Here is a 16,742-nt window from a genome sequence, read left to right on the forward strand (position 1 = left end):
AGACCGAGGCTTTGCATTCAATGTCGGGCTTTTGCCTGAAACATGGGGCAGGATTTCTGCCTGAGTGGGAAAGGAAGGACCCAGTGCTGTGGGCTAAATGGCCGGCTACCTGCCTTGCTAAATCCTCTGTCTGCATGGGTTAAATATGGCAAAGTGGAAATTCATGGAACTTGACTCCTAAGGTGCAGGAAGTGTCTTTCCCATCTGCTTGTCCTCCAGTGCTTGTGGGTTGCTTCCCGATTTTCTGGGGAAAACGCCCCTGAGCCAGTCAGTAGTTTTCTTCTCAGACTCTTGAGTTGTGCTCAGTGCAGGACCCTGACTGTGATGTGCTGTGAGTTCACGCGCTTGTGGCTTTTGTGCTGGCAGAAGGTACTGGGATGCATTCGCAGGTAGAGAGCTTGTGGCTTGAAACTGAGTCGATTCCAGTGCCCAGGCTTTAGAGCATAACCTTTCTTCACCACAAGAGCCTAGTCTTGGACACCAGTTGTGACCTCCTACGTTGTAAGGAAGAGAGGTTATTCGTGCAGGCCTGGGGTGCTTGTAATGTTGCAAGAGCAGCAGTACGTTTTGTGGAAGAATTTGAGAGTGAAGGAGCTTAAGTGTTGCTTAATGTTCTAAACAAACGGGCAAAAAGGGAAGGAGCCATCAGCGCTGCATGAAACCTACTAGGCGGCCACTGACAATGAAGAATCAAATGGAAACCAAGGGAAGGGACAAATCATGAGGAAACTCATCCTGTTACTGAGCAGCTTTTCAAATTAGGATTCCTTCTTTCTCAGGTTTTTTCCTGTTACTTACCTTGTCAGTACGTCTGTGGCATTTTTTGTTGGTGATCTCATAGGAATCAGAAAAGCAAAGGGTTCTCCTTTTGCTCTGCTGGGAGATCAAAGTCTGTCCCAAGTGCCATTGTTTTAGGCTGAGAGCTACAAGTGACATACAGGAGATTTCACACTGCGTGCTGATGCCACTTCTGTCAATCTCCAAGCTAGGTATGGCAGCCATGAGTCTATTTTTGCCTTTTTTTTCTTTATTTACAGTGCAGAATGCAAGAGCTACAGGCTGAGGTAACAACCAGTCTGCTGCAGTTTCCAGAGGTGACACTTCAGGCCCTTGGGCAAGATGGGAAAAGCCCGGATTCTGTGCTGTGCGGGAAGTTTTCTGGAGGTGAGCGTTTTCCTTTAAAGTTGGTCTCCTTACCAAGTTATTCTTGCCTGGAAGGGAGAGGACAACGCTGCTAAGCGCTGCGGCCACACTCCCAGAGTATTTAGTAGGATGCAGAGAGTGATCAGAGAGAGAGCTGCTGCAAGTGGCTGAGCAGGCTAGGCAGCTGACTTTCTAGGTGATCTGACAGTAGAGCTGGGTGCCTCTCTGGACCTCTAGGCTGCTCTTACGGCCAGGTAGACCCTATCTACCGGACTGTCAATGCAGTAATTGAGTTAAGATGGCTTTCTCTTCTCTTCTCTTCCCTTCCAGGGAGAAACGCGCTAGCCTGGCTGGCACGTGGCCCTCATCTGGAGGTAGTGAACTCTGTCACCGGAGAGCGTCTTTCTGCTTACCGATTCAGTGGAGTAAACCAAGAGCTTCCCACTGTTCGTGTGGTAAGGGAGTTTTCCTGGCAGAAGAGAACTGGGCTGCTGGTTGGCTTGGAAGAAGCAGAAGGAAGCGTTCTCTGCCTGTACGACCTTGGGATATCGAGAGTGGTTAAAGCTGTTTTTATTCCTGGACGGGTACGTACTTTTTCTTTGGAGACACGAAGGCTTTGTGATGTTAGGAGCTGCGTAATCCTGTCAGAAAACTGTCTTCAAAATATCCCAAACCTCCATAGGCATGCTGCCAATGACTCAGACATGTTCCCAAGAGCGTCCCACTTGCAAGCAGGTGCTTTAGAGCAGAACACGATTTTGTCTTGACTCGGGGTAGTGAGTCTTGGAGCTTTAGCTGGCAGAGGAGAGCTGTGGGCTGTCACAAGCGTATAGCTAGTAGACCAATGAGGTCAATGCGGACAGGACACAAGTCTTACTGGTTGGACTGTTTGCTAGTAAATGGAAGGCACTAACAGGGTTTTGTGCAGGGCTTTTTTGGTTTTTTCCTCTCTCTTTTCCTTGTTGTCATGGGAAGCAAGGGTTTGTTTTTAAATCTTACAGTCCTGTATTTACTTTCTGGCTTTGCTTTTGAATGATTTCTATTGAGCTTTCCAAACAGCAGAAATAGTAATTTGCAGTTTTCCTATAGGTAACTGCTATAGAAGTCATAAGTAATTACGGAGGAGCCAGTGTGAGCACTCAGCACCTACATCAGAGCCTGCGATGTCTCTTTGGAGTGGCAGCAGTGGCTACAGATGCTGGTTACGTCCTTCTGGTTGACCTTTGCTTGGATGATTTATCTGGCAGTCAGAGCGAAGTAGAAGAATCAGGTAAGCTTTCAGTTTTCAAACTGGAATTGAAAAATAAGGCAACTTGTGGCTTTTACCTCAACCCTGAGCATGCCGCTTTGAAGATGCTAGCGTGCAGACATGTGTGACTCCTGATTACAGGCAGCGATTTGACATCCTACAGTCCTGAACAGGCTTCCAAAGCTTCGCAAGCCATGGATTTGGAGGAGTGAAACCTCCAGTTTGTGTCTGTAGCGTTCATATGGTGTTTTGCCTGTTGCAACAGTGGCTTCAGGAGTTGCTGTCACTTCAGATGACAGCTTTGTGGCAAGGCCCAAAGTCCTGGTTTCCAGAGTCTAAGATCCTCTTTTCTGTGGAGGTTATACTTCTACCGGTTTTGAAATGTGAATGGGAGCCCCTGTCTGATGGGAGAGTTTGTGGTTCTTTGAATACATGCACGATGGCAATGGCAAAGAGAGTGCTGCCTAAATAGGTATTTGGCCTGGAGCGGTAGAATTGGATTACAGGTGCTGTCACATCAGTATTTAAAATGCCACCTCCATGGAATCATTTATTGCCTGGTTTGTGTGTGCAGATCTAGAAGTTTTCTTTATTATTCCTGCTGAAGTCCCGGAAAGAAGAGCAATTGCGACCAGGGAACGCAGACATATCTCTTTTCAATTGCAAGCACCTTCAGGACCATCAGTATCAACCCTGTGCTACATAAGCAGAACCAATCAGCTGGTGGTGGGCTTTTCAGATGGCTACCTGTCACTATGGAACATGAAAACTCTGAAGAGGGAGTAAGTAGGCCTTTACGCTCGGCCATGCCTGGGGTAGCACTCTTTTTGCTTAAGGAAGCATGTTAATGTAAAGAGAGGTTTTCTTTTTTCATTGTTGTTGCTGTTGTTTTTGTTTTTTAAACCTGTAGGCACCACGCTCAACCAGAAGGTGGCCGGATTCCTGTCTATGCTGTTACTTTTCAAGAGCCTGAGAATGATCCTCGCAATCGTTGCTACCTCTGGGCCGTTCAGTCTACACAAGAAAGGTGAATAACAAGTTACCACGAGCCACGGAATGAATTTAATTTTTTGTTCAGTATGTGTTCACCTGCAGTTTATACGTGTCTGGTTGTTCTGGTTTTTGTAGCTGCTCAGGAGATTCTCTCGGGTACGGAAGGTACCTGATCTTACAATGAGCTTACAATGCAATCTCAACAGGATTTCACTGTTGGGAAGAGGGAGCTACTAATTCCTGCCTTCTGAATGAAGGCAAAGCAGCAGTGGCTAATCATTTGTGCTTGCATTCTTGAATGATTTCCGTTGTTTCTTGACGACTGCTTCTGACATGTTTGGTATTTGCAGCGTGACACGAAAATACCATTGAGCCCAGCTGAGCTGCAGGTCAGATGTGCCGGGCTGCTGCCCCTAAAGGAGGGAGGTGCCGGCATTGCCCATTCCCTTCTGCCAACTGGAGCAGCCTCTGGAGCCTTTGTGAGCCAGTTCAGCTCACCTGGCAGACAACAGCCACTGTTCAGCAGACAAGTCAATGGTTTCCTGCTGGGCTAAGGAATCAGATCAGAATGTTGCAGGGTGCAGTGGCTTGGCACTTTGGGAGGAAGGGAAGGGAAGGGATGAGATCTCTCTCTCCTTCAGCATCTGGAAACTCCCTAATCAGCTCAGCAGTTTCTATTAGGTTTGACTTGAAAACCTTGTTGACTGAGAACTCTTCCCTTTGAAGAACTACTTCCAACAACTTTTAGTTTGTACAGCAACACCAGACTAAAGCTTTCCAATTGTAGGGTTAGCACTTGCCCCCGAAGCTGTCAGTGTTTCCTCCTTTATGTTTTAATGGCTGAATGTGACCAGCCTGTCGTGTTTTTGGAGGTCGTGGTGCTGGTCTTCTCAGCAAAAGCGTGCCATTAAGATGTCTTCAGTCTAGATCTAATGAAATGAGGACTATAAAGCAGCTTTGTAACCATATTCCATCACTGATACTTTTTTCAGCGGAGGGGACGTTGTGAGTTTACATCTGTTGCAGCTGGCTTTTGGTGGCAGAAAACGCTTGGCATCCGGACAAGTCATGTATGAGGTAAGTGATGCATGTATGAGAGAGGATGAAAGGAGTCGTTTTCTCTATGGGACTATCACCTAAGTTGGCCTGTGCAGTATTTACCCTTAAAATTCAGAGCTGACTGAAAAAAAATAGTAAGTCTTTTGCTGGTGCTTCTTGGGCGTGGCGTTTGTCCACGGTTTTTGAAAGCAAGCCATGGAATTTGATCCTGCAGTGTCATGTGTGGACTGGCTCCTCTTTGCATTGGAATAAAAGTTGGAAATTCAGCAGTTAAAATTAATCTCTGACAGGCTCCTGATACTATTGGTTTTAGTGTTTGTTTATTCTATAATAAAAGTGAGAGTCTCCGCTTAGGCTTCATGTTAGTTTCTCAAAGAGATGGGTTTGATTTTTCTTAGCTGCTGCTCTTGTCTGTTATTTCCAAAGTTACTTGATGAAAGAGAAGGGAGCATGCGTGCTTCACAGACAACTTCAGCATTTTTCTTTGTAGCCAGACATACGTTCTTTCAGATTTAGGAATAATGTCGGATTGGATCTCAAATGCCCTTTCTGCTTGTCGCTTCTTTTTTCCCCAGGGTTTGAAATCCTGCGGCGAATGCTACAGTTTGGATCTCACAGGTGGAATCGTTCCCTTGAGAGGGCAGACCAGGAATACTAAACTACTCAGCTGTCAGACCATTGAAAAATTTAGCCACCCTGATGGCAGTGAGGAAAGCCTTAATGAAGGTTTGTTCATTAGACTAGCTTGCTGGGCTTACTGAAAAGGAAACACTGGATGCCTAGGTTATCTGAGATTCCTCAAGGGAACAAGTGGTTTCCATTTTAATCTCTCTAAAGGCAGTTTAGTTTCAGGAGCTAACAAAAGAGAAATGGCACAGAAGCTCACAACGAGACATCCCTGGAGGTATTTGAGAGGCATGGAGATGTGGTGCTTAGGGACATGGTCCCTAAAAAGAAGTTAATGGTGGACTTGGCAGTGCTAGGTTGATGTTCTTAAAGGTCTTTCCAACCAAAACAAGTCTATGATTCTATTCCAACTGGAGGGAAAATCCATACTGTATATAGTTTCTCACTGGAATCAACGTCCATGTTTTTCTGAAGTGTAGCAAACACAAGGCAGATGACGTTTGCTGCTGAGTCCTGCAACTAATAGTGAAGTGTATGAGGTTCCCTAAATGGTAATAATGAAATCAACAGAAATAGCACCTTGTTCCTTACTCAATTATGGAAAATGAAATGCCACCTACTTTGCTTACGTCCAGCAAATGCATTCTCCCCAGAGAAGAGAGACGGCTCCACTTAGTGAGAGAACTGGAGTAGAATGTTACTGAGCGACACAATTGTATACTAGACATGTTTGCATGCTTTCTGAAAGCATCCTAGGATGCTTTGGGTTTTGCTAAACTCTTCCTCATCCCAATCAGTACGTGTTGTGCTTGGTGACAGAACTAAGGTAAAACGGAAAGTGGTGTTTTAAAAATAGCAGACAAATCGTATTTTCCACCAATGAGAATCAACGTCTTGTCTTTTACAGTCATCTCTCCTGAGACCAGTGTCTCAGTCTTCAGCTGGCAAGTGAATACCTATGGTCAGCGAACACCATCGACTTTTTTGTGTGTATTTGACATTAATCGCTGGTATCAGACTGAAATGCCGGATTCACTAAGGTAGGTTTTTCTTTCGTTGTTCTCCATATATCGCTTTGGAAGAATTCACTGAGCTGTCAGCGTTGAGCTTATGCACTGCTTTTCTTTAAGGGCGGAAGAATTCCTTCACGATTGCCCCTACTTTGCACTGTGGTCGCTGGATGCTGTAACGAGGGTGACTTCTCCAAAGCTCATTTTGGATGTTCTGGTACAGGAGCGGAGTCTCAGTCGGGGAGTTCCTCCATCTCATCCACCACCTGAGCAGTTTTTTCATCCAGGCATCTACAACTTTGGTAGGTATTTCACTGCTTTGAATAGTGCTAAGCTGCCATGGAGGTCAGAGGCCATGGACTGGTTCTCCGATTCATTGTTTGTCACTCCAATACCCAAGGAAAAAGCTCCAGGCCCCTCCCAAGGCCAACTCTGAAACATGTCTTTGAGCTTGCTGTCTGGGTTTTAGTGTTTGTTGCTTTGGTAATGCCGACACTGAAGTGGTGATGGTTATAAAATGAAAGGGCCTTGAACTGAAGCTCACAGCACAGCACCTGGATAGCACTCGAGAGAAATTGTTTTGTATCCCAAACTGCGTCAGTGCTCTGCTGAAGACAACGGGTGCTCAGTTACATCTGTCCAGATACTGCTACGTGCGAGTGTAAAGTGCTCAGAGAGTAACCGTGAGAGTACAGGGGGCTGTCACATGCTCATTGTTTCTGCAGATGGTACGTGCTTGCTGAACTCCGGAGTGGTTCACATGACTTGCACCGGCTTCCAGAAGGAGGTGATCTTTGCTGTACCTCTGTTGCGAGTGTCGGGAGATGTAGCTTTTCCGTGTTCTCTCTTGCCCCACTTTCAGCCTCAGAGACCCTTTATGCTCACCCTGCCCATTCGCAGGCATCATTCCAGTTGCGTCCTGCCAGTTTTAGGTGCGCGGTAATGTTTTAGGGCGACTCTTGGGACTGTAACACTCCTGTTGTCACCCATTGAAGCACGATCGGGGATTGAATGCCTAGAAAGAAATGCAGCATTGCTTTAGGGGTGGGAAAGCCATTACTTCTTTGTTCCTCACCCGTGGAACTGCTGGCATGGCCTGAAGCGAGGGTTTTGATCCCTGATTAACTTGAAGGAGGGGGGCAGAAGGGAGAACAGGAGAAAGTACTGGGCTGTTGGAGAAAAGCAATGCTGTCTTAACCTGTATTTTGTGACTGATGTTTCAGGCGTTGCAGTTGCTAAAGAAATCCGGTCCTTCAATAATCAAAGCCATTCCTGAGACCTACAACAGGTGTCTTGTATCTGGCTTGCTGTCTCCGAGACTGTCTGATGTCTCGCCATCCAGTTTGAGTCAGGTGCGTGCGCATCAGGGGATCACAGGGGAGATCCATCCCTCTTGTTTGCCAGGGCTGCAGAGGCTCCGAGAGGTGATGATATGGTCTTCCTCATATTTGCCCTGAAGCACGAGTGTTGCCTTCAGTTAGCAGAAGTAACAGTCGCCTGAGGTCCCAAGTGCCGTATTTGACTGGCAGCAGCCACAGTGGATCTGGGGCTAGGGAACCATCGGCTTATTCTGTGCCACAGAGAGGCCCAAGGCATCGTGCAGTTAGTGCTGGTCGGGTGCAAGAGGAGGCATCAGTCCCTCAGAGCAACCTCCATCCCCGCCGGTTTCCCAAAGCATTAGGTTTGGCATTTAGTACCTGACAAGGCGGGGAGTCTGCCTCAGAGGCAAACTACTGCATCCTCTGAAAGCAGAGCTATACCTCTGGACTAATTGACTTGTGATCTCTGAATGAATCGGCAGTTAGAGATAAACACTTAGAGTTGAGGGTTCAGATATCAAAATATGTCAGAGTCTCATTTTATTTTGTCTGTTGTGATTAGGAGGAGCAATTTGAAGCGATACTGTCAGCTGCTGTCCGGACAGGCTCTTTAGATTTTCTGACGGGATGCATTAAACATTGGGCATCTGAAGGTAATCCTTGACTTCTGAGGCTGGTTTTATGGTAGACTTTTTAGCTTTGAGTTTGAAGGTGCTGATTCATTTCTTCTTTTGTTTTCTTACAGAGCGGCCAAGTTCTGCTGCCAATTGGCGGTTTGTTCTTGCGTGGACGTGGAACAAAGTGATCTGTACAAAAAATGAGTTGGACCAAATGTGTGAGTACTAATGTGGTCATTCTGCACCTGTAAAATCATTCCTACTGATTGAACTTGCTCAGAAGTCTGCTGGCACCTGTTATTGCACACGGTTCCCGAAGGGAACCTTGAAACTCTGCAATTGCTTTGTATGCTAATGATGGACTATTTCTTCTTGAAAAGGTGCTCCGCTCTTCGATGGTTCTTGCAACTTCATTGACCCACAGACGTTACGGTCTCTTCAGCACTGCCAGTTGCTTTTGACCAACCTTAGCAGAGTCTTAAACTGTTTTCTAACAGAGGCACGAGAGCTTACCGAACAAGGTTTGTAACAGCATCATTCAATCTCTCATACATTCTGTTAAGATTTGGAGTGATGCTTGGGTTGTAATTGTGGAAACAGGAGCTTTGGTTGGTTTTGATGATGGGAAGGCAGTCAGACGCAGCTGGGAGAAGGGGCTTAAATCTGAGAAGTTGTGACTGTCACGTAATATGCACAGAGTTCCGGGACATAGTTTGTTGAGTGGCTGGGGAGGTTACGTTCAGCAAGAAGCTACGCAGGCAGCAGCTGGGTTGAGATGACAGCAAGTGAATGTGGTAGCATTTGCTATAGTAAAAATGTCTGCTATGTGAAAAGCTCTAGTTGCATTTTAACCTCTAGTGAACCTGTTTCTTTGCAGGGGTTGCTTTTTGTTTTGGTGGTGACTGTGTGGGATTCTCTTCAGAGAAGAGAGTCATACCGAGTGAGAATACAAGGAGAAAGATTTCTGCCCTGTTATTTAGATACTTCCTATTGAGTAGGATGAAGGGAATTGTGTAGAAGTGAAGATTTGCAGAAAGAGAAATCATCTTATGCCTTGTTTCAGGTTTTGCCAACTTGAGAAAGAAGCAGTTGGTAACCAGCCTTGTTTCTTTGTATGCGCAAGTGGTTGCCTGGTTCTGTCGATCCAGTCTCCTTCCAGAGGGTTTAGGTAAGCATGAACTGTAATTCATTTGCAACAGGGAGACCATCCGCTCAGCCATGTCTATGGAGACATTCTCAGCTGTGCTTTAGTAGTCGTTTCATCAGTAACAAGTCGTGTTGGTTCCGTGGTCACAGCGTATGCTGGAGTTCTGTTTCTGAAACGGAGCTGTTCCTGTTTTAGCAAGTACGGGGTGTAGAATAATGCAGCCAGTTTCTTTCCTGGGTGCCCTTCTAGAAATACCAACAGTGTTCCTCTGATCTCCAGGAGCTGCTCTTGGCCACAGGTTGAAATCCTTGGGATTTGAAACCAGTAACTAGTAAGGAACAAATACTGGAATGCTCTTTTTTTACAGGAGAAGCATTGCCTGCATGTTTTGAAAATATTGCTTGAGGAAAAAATAAACCTTGGAAATGCTTCCTTTAACTGAGGGATTATGAATTCTATTATCAGCTCAGCTGACATGTTCAAAACCTGCTCCCTTTGAGAACGGGGATTTGGGGTTTTTTTGATAGTGAACTTCAGGTTACACGACAAGTTCTGAAGGCTACCTCAGCTGTAAACCAAAAATGGCACTTGAGACAGGAAGGACTTGAGTCTAGTGTCAAAGGCAGAAAGAACCCTGGCTTCGTTCAGAGTCGGAGGCTTCTCGGTGCTGAGCTCATTTGCTGCTATTTTAGTCAAAGTTTTGCTTTAAAAATGTGCTGTTCCATCTTTAACTTGCTTGGACTTTCTTGCCTGCAGATGACGATGTGCCTTTGGCTCGACCTTTCTACAATTATCCTCTGCTGCAGAGCTACTACACCGGCCATCGACAGCAACTTGAGCGTCTGTCAAGGTAGGCCTTACAGGGAAACTCTGGAAGGCTTCTGCTGCACATCCAGGAGCGGAAGGGAATGGCTGTTGTGTCAACAGTTGTCTCTGCTGTGCTGAATTCATTTGCTGTCAATCCTCCTGGCTTCAGGGATGTGTGTGTTCCTTTGAACACAGAGGTTGCTTTCCTCTGTTAGAATGTTTGTACCTAAGGCCGCTTTGCAGCGTCTCTTGGTGACATCATTGTTTTAAAAAAAGGCCTCTCTCTCCTTGACTAGTGATCTCTGGGAACCATGGTATTGGCCTGAATCCCCTACTCACAAGTACGTCGGTGTTATTTACGCACATGAAGCGGTTGGCAGAGCCAGCACTCGCTGGCTGTTGGATAGAAGTCGGTTCCCAGTGGGAGCTTTCGTCCCTGCCTGGCTGACTAGCATCCGGGTGATAGGCCTTGGATGAGGGGGTCTGAGGTTCTTCTTTGGAAATTGTACTGAAAAGGAAATAAGGGCCTAACACAGATTGGGCTATGACGCTGCTGCAATGACAAACAGGCTCAGGCTGTTTCCACTTTCAAGCCCTTGATCTTCAACCATTTCCTTTGTGCAACCTGAGCCATTTACTCTGTGCAACTCCTTGCTGCCTCTTGTTCCAGAGGAAAATGGGATTCTGACTGCTTGATGATTGATGGAATGGTTTCCCAGTTAGGAGACCAGGCTGAGAAGTTGTGGCAGAGAGATGAAGGAGGAACTGGGAAATATCCCCCTGCTAGTTTACACGTGAGCGTCATTTCTCTGAAAACACACCCCTCCCCTCCATACACCAAGGATTAATGAAAGACAGTTTATAAGAAAACTCTTCATTACTTTTTCATGCCAGGCACTGCTGGATCTCTATTTGCTAGAAAGCATTGAAGAAAGCGACAAGCATGCAATTGTATCCTTTCCAGTTACCGGTATGACACCTTCAGTATGTGCACGTAAATGTTCTGTGATGCTGAGATGTTTGGATTGTCCATCTGGCAGCTCCACTGAGCAGAGGGAGGCTGAGTGAGTAATGGGAGTGCTTCAGGGTCTGAAGGTAACCTTTCTGAATGGCTGGCAGAAGCCAATGAGCATTCCTTTCTGGTAACTTATTCGGAAGGTGGTTTTGAGCTCAGGACCTGTCTGTCTGCTGTTTCTAAGAGCTTCAAAAGGCAAGACTGATACCTCAGCAGATTTGTCTTCCTCCCATTCTTGTGTTTGCCTTTCATAGTGCTTTTTCTAACTGTAATGTGACCCATCTTTGGTCCTACAAATTTATGATCCTTAATTAGATGCTCGATGCCAGACAATTTACCTGCTGCTAGACATCATGCATTCCTTTCCGAACCAAACAGATGCTTCAATCAACTCCTTCCAAACAGCCTTTGCCATCCCTTGGGATCTGGTTAAGATGATCCAAGGGTTTTGGCTTCTAGACCACAAGGATTATGAAGTAAGTAGATAATGGATTTCTCCAATATGCATTGCAGTACAAGGCTGTAATCTCGAAAATGCTGCTAAAAGCTGCTGCTTAGCTAATAAGGGGTGAGAAAACTTTGGGACCCTTTTTGTAACAGTGCTAAAATATACTCAGCACTAAAGGATGGGTTGAAATTTTAACTGTGTTGCCAGGCAGCTGATTGAAAGAAAGACAAAGTCCTCTTTTGTACTGCTTGCTATCTGAGTTTTCAAAGCCACCCCTTTAGGTTGAGCTGAGCAGAGCAGTTGGATGCTGCCTCAGAGCAGCCTGTCCTGATGTTAGTGTAAGGCGTGTGTCTGGGAGAACAGGTACCTATTTTGTAAGGTATTTCCATAAAGGGCTCTTTGTAGCCAGAGGTTTGGTTAACCCCCAAGAGTGGGAATGACACCGTTGAAAACACACCCTCAGTTCTGTCTGGCACACTGAACTTCTTCTCTGTAAGCACTTAAGAACTGAGGTGAACCTGTCCTGTATGAAGCATTTCCTTGGTAGCTCACAGAAGTTTGTTTAACCCACATGCACCCTCAGTTAAGAAATTGGGAGCTTTTTGCTTTGTGTGCGCAGTTAATAACCATGACCTCTATCTTCTACAGAACTCACTGGCCCTGCTCTTTCACCCAGCTACAATGAGACCTGTGTCATGGCAACACTGGAGAGTTCTTCAGTGCCTCATGTGCCAAGGAGAGCACAGGCAAGCCCTCCGATACATGCAGATGATGAAGCCACCCATGTCAAGCAGCGGGGAAGTGAAGCTTTCCCTCAGTGTGTTGCTGTCCAATAGGTAACGAAATAGATCCCACTATTTTGGCATAATATCTTGGGGCAGCTTTTGGGGCATAATGTTAATAATCTTTGTTATCCTTGTAATAGTCTCAAAAGAAAATAATACAAGAAATTAATTGCAGGTGCCTGGTGGAGGCTTGGGGCCTGTTGCATCAACACAGCACCAAGTTAAACATGGAGGAGCTGCTAAAACACACGTACGAAATCTGTCGGGAGCTGGGACTAATGGAAGATTTATTGAAACTACATTTTACAGTCACTCAACAAGTAAGTGTGGACAACAAATCTTTAAAAAGAGAAGAGGTGGAATCCTAGTACAGTTCTGACAGGTGTTATTTCTCACAGGAGCATTTGGAGAAGTTTTTACTGACCGATGCTGATGTTCAGAGTCATGAATTGCTTTTAGCCCACCAACGGCAGCGTGCCAATTCTAACCCTGCAGAACAGCTGAATCAGTCACTGCAGGTTAATCTTGTGGTAAGCATAAAGGTTCTGGCCAGTGGGCAAGTTTCTCTTACGGGTTACAACTCATTCTTCCTAGTACTCACTAAAAGTCCTGCCTGGGCTTTTTTAACTTTCCTGGAAATATTCAATTCCTCAAAATAGCCAGATAAGGTTTGAGAGCTTCTGTTCTGGGCCTGTGATGCACTGCTTGTTGTCCAGAGCCAAAGTTTTCCAGTGAGTCAGACTCAGCAGGTGGTTTTGCAGGTTGTAGGTCCCATATCACATTTGAAACCTTTCAGCCAGCCGGAAGGTGTCTGCAGGTAGCTTTTCCCTTAGTCCTTGCAATATTCACTTCAGTTTGACCAAGAGAATTAGTAATTGCGCTGTGGATTCGGTCATCTCAGACATGGGTGTTACAGGAGAAGGGCAGAGCCTGCTCTTTTGTGAGCAGATTGAAAATGGCAGGTGCTGACGAGGGTGTGAGAATTGTTTTCCCTCCGAGTGGCAGGTTCTGTAGCTGCACTAGTCTTGCTGCTCGTTGGCTACAAGAACCAGGTGGAATTGGTGGGTGCTGGTGGGTAGAACTTGCTGCTCTTTGGTCACTACGTAGAAATAGCACAGCTCGTTGTGTGCAGTGGACTTCTTGTAATGAGGTGGCTTTTGGCTGTACACCTTTCCTTCACCAGAATGATCGTGATCCTCGCCTGAGAGAGCGAGCAGTCACCAGAAATTCTGTATTAGACCAATGTGGCAAGATCCTTCCCAGAGTGCAGAGGAAGCTGGCTAGAGAGAGCGGCAAACCTTACCATGTGCCTTCATCTGTCATCACAGAAGGTAATTTTAGGAGGGTGAAGGAAGTGTGCAACTAACCATCACTCACTTGGATGAGACAGGGCTGACACCCCTTCTCTCTTGTTTCACAGTCTCAAGACCAACATGGTTATCAACAGCAGCAAAAGAAGGAAATGCAACAAATGTGCATACAAGGGCAACATTCACCAGGAACATTCTGTCCAAAATTGGAGAAGTCTGTATCGGAAATAAGCAGAAAGCCCACGTCAGACAACGTGATAGGTAAGAAGCCTCCTAGTAATGTTGTGTCTTGAGCTAGATGCTTGGAAAGAGAGGGAGGGGAAAAGTCCTTATAAGTAATGTTGGAAGAGAGAGGTTTTCTTCTACGGCAATTCTATTTCTGCAAACACATATTTTTACGTGCATTCAGAGTTTTAGATAGCTGCAACCAAATGGACTAGATATTTTTTCAGGGTTCCTTAAAAACCCCTAACATGCTCTGATTCTGTGGATGTAAAGCTATGATTACCATCTACCCATTGGTGTAGGGGTTTGGATGGATGTGACTATGCCATCAAGTTGTGATCTTTTACCTCTTCCTGCCCAGTTTTGGCTTCATTTTTCCAGGCTTAGTTAGAAATAGTCAGAATTCTACAGAATAGAAAAAAGGCTGGGAGTTTTCCAAAGCTATGGTGAAATAAATGGGAATTCCTGTATGTTTGGGCTTCAGAGGACTGAAAGTCATTTACACCTTCCTTGTAATTCCAGCCCTGGAGCTACCAAACCACCAGTCAGAGCACATCGTCTTCCCGATGCAGAGTTGCCCAATGCAGTCGTAGGGACACCAGTTGCACAACGTGGTGGTCGCTGGCACTCAGCATGCAGAGCCTCAACTTCCTTCGTGGCACCCAGCCCACTGCAACCCAACATGCACGGTTCCACCTCGGCAGTGGATTCTACCCAAGCATCAGAGCTGAATTTACTGAAGACTCCACTCGTGGTTAAGGTCTGTACTGCCAAAACCCAGGAACAACTGGCCACCCCAAAAGCCTGTGAACTTGGTTTAAGGCGAAACCCCCCCAGTAGGTAACACACCAACTGCTGGGTTCCAAAGGTGGAGCATTTGCAGTCCGCGTGTCAGTACTGTATAGGCAGTACATTTGGAGACAGTACGGTGGGGACGGGTCTGGAAGAGGGGAAGTTAAGTTGTAGTTAAATCACAGCACGCCCGTTGTCACAGAGCTCCGTGAAATAAGCTTGTTTTTACTGGATAGAACAAAGGAAGTCCAATTTGGAACTCTCACCATGCTTAGATAATGAAAGATGCAATTTGTCGCTTAAATGATCCTGCTTTTAAACCCTTTCCATACTGTGAAATCACCTTCAGCTGAGGAAGGAAGACCTGAACGCTCCTCGCTGAAGCTGGGTGGGGACTTCTACAGCAGGGTCACTTATTTTCGTCTGGCGCACAGATGGATCCATTGATTAGTAAAGGAATCGGCTCTGGCTGTTGCTGTGCTGGGTGGTGCTTCACATGGCAGCGTGCTCAGTCACTGTGTCTGGGGTGCCATGTGAAGCTGTGTGCCTTTTAGAATAGCTGCATAGATATTGCAAATCTCATCGGGTGGGGAGATAGTGTTGCAGACAAGAAGATGCCCTATCTGTGTTCCGTCAGGTAATCGGTTGGAAACATTTTATGTTGGCATTAAGAAAGAGGCAAGGAGAAACGTGAAAAGCCTGGGGTTTGTCCTTCAGGATTTTCTACCTTTGGGAGAAGAGCAGCGTAGAGGCAAAGCTTTGTCCTTGCTGCTGGCACAGACTCTGTAACTTAAACTAACTTAACATGGTTTTAATGAGTCAACTGTGGTTTAAATGGAGTGGTTTTATCTCTGTTCATAGCGAGCTAAAGCCTTGGCCACATCAGCTCCTGGCTTTTCTGGGATCACCCCTCAGTCTATTCTGAGACCCAGCCTCCGCACCACACCCCTAGCGACTCCCTCTGCATCTCCAGGACGATCCATTTGTCCTGTACGGCCAAAGAAACCGAGAATATCTTTCAGGGAAGAGAACTCGAATGCCAGATGGACTGCTGAGGTAAGCAGGGCTGCACTTAAGGATTGTTACAGTTAAAGGCCTTACTGACTCTGATCTGATTGGGATGGTTTTTTCCCAGTTTGCCAAAAGTCCTTACATTGCGAATAGGGATTGTGCTTCAGAACGGCAGACTTGAATTTGGTCAAAAAAGCCAGGGCAGAGCTTCTGTAACGCCTCGTGCCTACAGCAACATACTCACAAGAAATGCCCATGACCTTGGAGGTCTTTACTTGGCGTTGTTAGGAGCTGTGATTCCAAATGAACGTACCGAAACTGGGAGCAGAACAGGGCCATGTGCTAATCTACACATGCGATCTTTCTGTATATGTACTAAGGAATTGTCATCATCTGCTTTTATTATAACGATGACTGCCTCTTATAGAGAGCTTCTGAATTATAACAGGCGGCCCCTGCGTGCGTGCGCTCGCTCGCTCTCTGATATATCAGTGTCTTACTAATAGAGCAGGGTGGCCAGCTTAATTTACTTGTTCCATCCTACAAGCATAGTGAGTGCTACGGTTCTCATGGTAGTGCGTGCCAGCATCAGCAAAAAGAGGTTTTGAGTTATGATTCTGGGTATGCAAAGCCTCCCTCTACTTGAAGACACAGTAGTGAACCCGATGTGTAGCTTGATACAAATAGTAAAGGCAAGTACATGCAAGACCCACTTCATCTTGCAGAACAACCAGAAACGGAGCACGCGGGTTGCATACACCGAATGCTCTGTTCTCTGACCCTTACATGCATACATTTTGCTCTGTAGTAGGGAATGTGTTGCACAGCTCTAACTACCTTCAGGGGTGATCTGAAAGAGAAAAGCAGCGTTTCAGTGTCCTCTGTTTCATCCCGCTCCGTCGGAAGTTAATCAGCCTGCTAACTAATAATGCATTAACAGTCGCTTTTTAACTTTAGGTTCTTGAAGATGGTGCAGATGAGGCGCAAGCCACAGCAGAACCACCTGAAACATCACCGTATAGGAAACTACGTGTTAGTCCTAGGAGACGAAGGAAGCGTAATGTAGGAAAAGTAAAAAGCAGCTGCTTTATTTGTTCTGATGGACAAACACTACCTGTCAGGACGCAATTTGTAGCAGTGACTCCAAGAAGAAGATTGAGAAGAGCAAAGGAAGCTGCATCTTAA

The 16,742-nt window shown here is 46.0% G+C and overlaps 1 protein-coding gene across 1 annotated transcript; it reads left to right on the top strand.

Annotated features, from left to right (window-relative positions):
* Nucleotides 1-1,043: 1,043 nt before the first annotated feature.
* LOC311189408 (protein ELYS-like) lies at nucleotides 1,044-16,742 on the top strand (the record flags this gene model as incomplete). Its single annotated transcript, XM_084261073.1, has 27 exons — nucleotides 1,044-1,164; nucleotides 1,474-1,727; nucleotides 2,233-2,413; nucleotides 2,967-3,174; nucleotides 3,303-3,419; nucleotides 4,378-4,462; nucleotides 5,020-5,170; nucleotides 5,979-6,111; nucleotides 6,202-6,383; nucleotides 6,807-6,868; nucleotides 7,305-7,433; nucleotides 7,963-8,053; nucleotides 8,146-8,235; nucleotides 8,398-8,538; nucleotides 9,081-9,185; nucleotides 9,921-10,014; nucleotides 10,642-10,765; nucleotides 10,866-10,922; nucleotides 11,316-11,462; nucleotides 12,083-12,270; nucleotides 12,395-12,539; nucleotides 12,618-12,749; nucleotides 13,403-13,550; nucleotides 13,640-13,790; nucleotides 14,277-14,514; nucleotides 15,408-15,602; nucleotides 16,515-16,742. 27 exons carry the CDS (start codon nucleotides 1,044-1,046, stop codon nucleotides 16,740-16,742), a joined length of 3,897 nt encoding a protein of 1,298 aa, XP_084117199.1.

This window comes from Gallinula chloropus, assembly GCF_964237585.1.
Source record: "Gallinula chloropus genome assembly, chromosome: 3".
Classification (NCBI taxonomy): Eukaryota; Metazoa; Chordata; class Aves; order Gruiformes; family Rallidae; genus Gallinula; species Gallinula chloropus.